Below are 6516 nucleotides of genomic sequence, written 5' to 3'. Positions count from 1 at the left end.
TAGTCATAGGATAGCTAAGTCTTTGGCATGGGAACCAGTGAAAAACAAACTTCACCTGCCTTTCCCGTATGGTTTAATTGTCAGTGCCTGAGGACTGTGGATCATATGGTGACTGTTATGGCCCTTTCTCTCTTGTTTTTGCCCCTTTGAGAAGAGCTCTTCCTTCTGCCAAGAAAACTGACTGCTCTAGTCCCTGTCTTCTTCTGACAAAGTTACATTCTCAATGGCATCTTAGTCCCTTGCCAAAAGGATGTAATCAGTAATGTTTGTGTGACATATCAAATACTTTGGAAGCCTCACAGAAACCAGGATGCTAAATGTGTCCACAGATCACTCATCAATGTGATAAGCACACATTTACATGGAATACTTACACAAGATCTTCACAGTACTCATCAACATGTTTGACTACCCACAACACAGCTTTGGCCAAAGGCTGAGCTACATTCTTTGCTCAGTAAGGCCAGTGATTACTAATGAGTAATTTTGTCATGGAGGCACACATTCTTCAGAAGAAAACAAACAAAAATCAACAATGGAATTACTGGGAATTTTAGACAGCCCAGGAAATTTTAGAAAACGGCCTTTTTCAGGCAATTCACACAACAGCAACTCTTGGCCAACAATGCATACAAATGAGCAGTATTCTTGGGTTTACTGCCAAGAAAAAGAGGGCAAAGAACACAGATTTTCCATGTTTTCTTACTTTAATGAGTTTTAATTGTATTTAATAATTCAGTATACCATTCTTTACCTGTACTACAAGGTGGATTATCCTTTTCACTACTGTCCTATAGTCCTAAGAAGGTAATTTTGTGTCTCTTCCTAATAAACACCAACTTCTTCTAATCCCAACCTGAAAACAAAATAAAACATAAACAAAGAAAGAGAAAATAAATAATACAATGAAAGGGACTCAAATGGTAGTAAGTTCATTTTCTGTCGTTCAGGTTATTACATCTTTTCAGAAGAGGGGCTTCAATAAAAACCTCATCAAAAACCATACACCTGCCTGTGGCAAATATACCAATCCAAATTCAAACTTCCTGTAGTCACATGTATCTTGAAGAATATAGATGTGAAACTGACCTCATCATTCCATCAAGTCACTTATAGACAAAAGACTTCTTGGTGCACAAAATAGTTTTTTTTACATATTCACTAGCAATGCTTGTTAATATATTCTTTGCCATACAAACTTCTAAATGTTCACTTAAGAACCAGTGGAGAATAAATACTCCTGTTTTATTCAATGGAACGCAGTAATGGAACAAAGCACCTGTGACTTAGAATGAGAAAACATACCTCTGAATCTTGGCTCTGTTATTTACTAGTTGTATGACTTTGGGAAAATTACTTAACATTTCTGAACCTTAGCTCCCTCAGCTCTAAAACAGAGATAAACAGTAACTCCACAGTAGAGTAGTTGTATTAACAAAGACATTACATGTAAAACATAGTATATTGCCTAGCTCACACAGACTCAATATTACCCATGCTCATAATTAAACTATTTTTAATAATAAAACAACAATTTTACAAAGTTCTGATTTCATGGTTAGCACTTTTTTGAATGTGCAATTCAGTAGAAAGAATTTAGGGTATGGGCCAGTAAAACCTGTGCTTGAATCCCAAGGCCTTTGTGGGGTATAAGAAAAGCCACTTCACACCTCTCCAAGCCAGAGCTTCCTCCAGTAGAAAAACAGTACTAATGCCTGCTTGACAGATTACTACAAAGATTGAACGAAGTCATTCTTACCATAGCAGACACTCAATGAGTAGTAACTTAGTATTATTCTAGTAGTAACTGGAATTCTAATTAGTAATTTTAGCAGTAACTAGAATTATTATTATTGCTATATGAGTAGTTGCAAACGAAGGAATCAACTGATTTATATGTACTGGAGTAAAATAATATCATCTAATATGGGGATGGAAAAAAGGGCTGTCCTCCGTGGTCCATGCTGCTGATTAGCAAAAGCCTGGCATGTTCTGTAAGGACTCCACGATTTCCTGAAGCCTCTGTACTCATGGAGCATGACATAATCAGAAACTGGGACTCAACAAGAGATTATGATTAAGTGTAATTCACTATCCCTAGATATTTGCCCAAAGACACAGAAAAAGGCACAAAATATTCTGCAAATAGTACATATATTTAAAATGGAAATATAAAGCATCTGCCTTATTGTCATGCGAAAGATGTGGAGAGAAAATAATAATAAAAACAAATGAAAAAGCATCTTACTAGATTAGCAGAAATGCTCTTGCCCTTACTAGTAAGGGTACTGGAAACTGAGTATTAGAAAAGAGTACCAGAAACTCATTTATTGCCCTAGTTAATCTTAATCATCATCCAAACACTTTAAGCTAACTTGTTTCCATTTATTCTATCAGGGGTAGGGACTACTGTTGATGGTGTGAAGCCTAGAGACCTTAAAGTAACAGTGTTCTCACGGGTGATTTTAAAACATCCCTGCAGATTGAAAATAAATGCTTTCAACATAGGATGCATAGAGAACGATTCACTTTTACATTTTAGAGTCAAATCTTCAGAAACTAAATGAACAGGCCTGAGGAGATTTTTTTAAAGTAGTCAACAGATTTTATTTCTTAGAACTGATATAGTATATGGTTCTTAGAGCTGAACTTCCAAGTTAGTCAACAATTTTTCATCAGAGCCCAAGAGAAAGGGGCAAGGGTAAAAGAGACAAGAGATGAAGAAAGACATCAACAGAACACTAGAAGAGGCTGGGAAGGGACACTTAGTTCCCTCTGTACTCTCAGTAGGTTACATATCAAATCTGGTGACAACTGAGGGACCAAGTGGGGGTATGTGGATGGGAAATGACACCATCTTTGTAGCCCCAGCTACTAAAGGAATGTCATACAATCCCAAACAGAAAGAGAGCCTCCTGGTATACCTCTGAAATGGGGGTAGTGATTGGAGAGCTAAGAGTAGGCACACACACGGTTCTTCTTTCACTACTGGGTGGGAGCTATCTAAGGTGGCCTTGAGACTACGAGGAGGAAGGAGGTCTTCCCAGCACATGCCATCTGCAGCTTCAGAGATCTAAATGGGGACAGATGCTCTTCTTCATTCCCACACAAGACTGGGCAAAGTTAACCCTTCAGATCTCAGGCCCTCAGTCCAAACAATGTGGCAGACCCCCAATATTTTTTTGATACAAAACTACAACTCCCAGAACTCCATGGGTCAGCAAAAGGATTTATGGAGGGTGAGCTCTCCCCCAAGGGGTTGCACTTTTCCTAAATCTAGGCAACTGGGATGACAGGTATGGGGCGAGAGGACAGGAGCTCCCTTAGATGTCACCCTCCTGCCCCCTCACCACCAAAATTTGAGGAATGTCCCTTCCAGTCCCCTGGAAATCCACACCCTGCTCTTTACCCGCCACCCCTTCCTCTCCCCGATTCTAATGCAGAGGTCCACACGGGGAGGAGGAGAAGGATATCAGGAGATGGAGACAACTGGTCCAGGCCACCAAGGCAGCCCTGGGAAACAGTTCCAGGCAGGAAGGGAAAGGTGGACTCTTCTCATCCCAAGGAGCAGAGTCCCTGACACAGGTAACAGGTGTGTTCAGGGACATGGAAGTGAGTGCCAGGTTGCCTGTCCCTTCCAGGCCAGCCCCCAGGGGCCGGGCTTGGAGTTGGGGAGTGAATGGAGGAGGAGAGCGGGTTGGGGTGGGGAAAGCTGGTCCCAGTTCGCAGGCCCTCGCCCTTTTCCCCAGGAACAGCAAGGCAGCAGCAGGAACGAACGGGGCAGGGGCTCTTCCGAAAACACTGGTGACTACAGGCTCTGGCCATCTCCGACGCCTGGACCCTCGGCCTCCTCCTCCTCGGGCGCTCCTGCTTGCAGCGCCCCCAGCAGCGCAGCGGGCTCGGCGGGTCTGCGGTTGTTCTCCACCTCCCTGAGGACGGGCCTCTCGACCTCTGCCGCCACCTCTCCCTCGGGATGGGCCTCGTGGGGACGTTTGGAGGGACCCCCCAGCAGGCCGTCGGCGCTCCTCTTCAGGGTGGCCTTCTCCTCCTCGTCGTCCTTCTCCTCCTCGTCGTCCTTCTCCTCCTCGTCGTCCTTCTCCTCCTCGTCGTCCTTCTCCTCCTCGTCGTCCTTCTCCTCCTCCTCGTCGTCCTTCTCCTCCTCCTCGTTGTCCTTCACCTCCTCGTCGTCCTTCTCCTCCTCCTCATCGTCCTTCTCCTCCTCCTCATTGTCCTTCACCTCCTCCTCGTCGTCCTTCACCTCCTCCTCGTCCTCCTCCTCCTCCTTCTCGTCCTTCTCCTCCTCCTTCTCGTCCTTCTCCTCCTCCTCCTCGTCCTCCTCCTTCTCGTCGTCCTCCTCCTCTTCCTTCTCCTCCTGCTCCGGGGCGGGCTTGTCCCCGGCCGGCTTCCCCGCCTCCTCACGGCCGACCTCGGCGGGCCTCTTCTGGTCCCCTGCGGCCTCGGGGCCCTCGGGGGCGTCGGGCTCCTCCTCGGCCTCGGGCTCCTCCTGGGCCTCGGGCTCCTCCTCGCAGCTCTCGTCTCGGGGGCACATGTAGTTGGCGGCCTGGACGGTCGGGTTGTGCTCGATCTCCCACAGCCCCTCGCTGAACCCCCTCCTCTTGCTGGGCTTGCCGAACCTCTCCTTGGACTCCTCGTACGGGAAGAGGTGTTTGGGGCCCAGAAACGCCGTCTCGTGGGTCCCGAAGAAGAATACTTGGTATCTGTTGGCCTCGGCCATCTGCTCGATCCGCGCCGGCCAGTGGGCGTAGCCCTTTAACTTGGCAAAAACCAGGTCGCCGCAATTGTACTTGCGCCGGTTGCACTGCGACATGGCGGGGGCTCCGGCTCCCGGCCTCGGCGGCCGGAAAGGGCGAGGCCCGCGCTGCGCGCGCAGCCAGGCGGCCGCTCAGCCTCGGGCGCGCGCTCAGCCTCGAGGCCCGACGGGAGGGCGCGCGGCCCCGCTGAGGTCCGACGTGGGGAGACGCGCGGCCCCGCTGAGGTCCGACGTGGGGGACGCGCGGCCACGCTGAGGCCCGACGAGGAGGGCGCGCGGCCCCGCTGAGGCCCGACGGGAGGGCGCGCGATTCCTCCTGAGGCCCGACATGGGGAACGCGCGGCCCCGCTGAGGCCCGACGAGGAGGGCGCGAGGCCCCGCTGAGGCCCGACGGGAGGGCGCGCGGCCCCGCCTGAGGCCCAACAGGGAGAGCGCGCGGCCTAGCCTGAGGCCCAACAGGGAGAGCGCGCGGCCTAGCCTGAGGCCCAACAGGGAGGGCGCGCGGCCTAGCCTGAGGCCCAACAGGGAGGGCGCGCGGCCTAGCCTGAGGCGCGACGTGGGGAACGCGCGGCCCCGCTGAGGCCCGACGAGGAGGGCGCGCGGCCCCGCTGAGGCCCAACAGGGAGGGCGCGCGGCCTAGCCTGAGGCGCGACGTGGGGGGGGGGGGGGCGCACGGCGGGCAACGCCCCCGCACCGCGGCGGGGTTCCAGCGCCCAGAGGCCACCAGCTCTGCCGCCCAAGCCGGCACCCCGAGGGAGACAATGATGATGTCTAGGTTTAAGGCGGGTGCCTTGGATGCCGCGGTGGGAGCTGTGCCCGCGGTCCTTTCCTAATCGATCGCTGGGCACCCGGGCCTCGAGGTCGGCAGAGGCTGCCTGTGGCAGAGGCGCCTGGCAAAGGAGACACGCGCAAGGGGGCTAGAAATGGCTGTGACCCAGCACTTATTTCAGTGAAACTAGTCACAGCCACGTGCAAACGGCAGTGTCCCTGTGGACCCCTATCCGCTCACAACAGAAAGGTCCGCTCTTGCCTCAGGACCATTAATCAAGTGGCGGCCTCGGTGGTTTCTGCCCTTTCCTGATTTCCTTAGGGGAACACTGGAGCCAGCAGAGACGCTGGAGAACGGGGCAGGTTCTGCCAAAGGATGGATTCAGCTCTGTTGTTCAGATGTCTACATGCACATCACTTGGTAACCATTTTAAACATTTAGTAAAAGCTCACAAAAACGGGTGTAGCAGCATCCTGACCGTGACAAACTAGCCACGTCGAAATTTCCTACTTTACATGGAAAAGTATGCATTGGATGTACAATATACTTGACCCTCTCAGTGATTCTAGCATAGTGGGGAAAGATAAGACTACATGGTTATAACAACACTGGAAGTATGTCAAATGCTCTCCATATCTTCCTACAAGAGAGGAAAATTGGCCTCATTATGCATAAGAATTAGACAGAGGTCTGCGCATATCAAACATGCTCTTGGCAACTAGAACTTGCTAGGGGCTGTAGATTAAAAAGCATACTCTCAGCTGAGAGACTATTTTAAGAAGAGACTTTCTCCAGGTGTTAAGTCTATTTTAAACTGATAAGAATGGTGGTTTCAGTGCATCTGCAGTTTTTACATAACTTTCTACAACTTCTTTTCAATCCTGCTAGCTACTCATGAGCATTGCACTCTAAAACCTAGTCAAATTTATTACAACGGTACTCTTGGCTATTATGACCTTTCCATATTAATCATGTA

General features: G+C 49.9%; 1 protein-coding gene across 1 annotated transcript; it reads right to left on the bottom strand.

Annotated features, from left to right (window-relative positions):
• Positions 1 to 2588: 2588 nt before the first annotated feature.
• Positions 2589 to 4849, bottom strand: HDGFL1 (HDGF like 1). The gene has a single exon (XM_058285064.2). The coding sequence runs from the start codon at positions 4826 to 4828 to the stop codon at positions 3809 to 3811; it is 1020 nt and encodes a 339-aa protein (XP_058141047.1). The 5' UTR covers positions 4829 to 4849; the 3' UTR covers positions 2589 to 3808.
• Positions 4850 to 6516: the final 1667 nt, after the last annotated feature.

The sequence above is a fragment of the Dasypus novemcinctus genome, chromosome 22 (genome assembly GCF_030445035.2).
Source record: "Dasypus novemcinctus isolate mDasNov1 chromosome 22, mDasNov1.1.hap2, whole genome shotgun sequence".
In the NCBI taxonomy this organism is placed as follows: Eukaryota; Metazoa; Chordata; class Mammalia; order Cingulata; family Dasypodidae; genus Dasypus; species Dasypus novemcinctus.
This window is presented reverse-complemented; position numbering and strand designations above follow the sequence as displayed.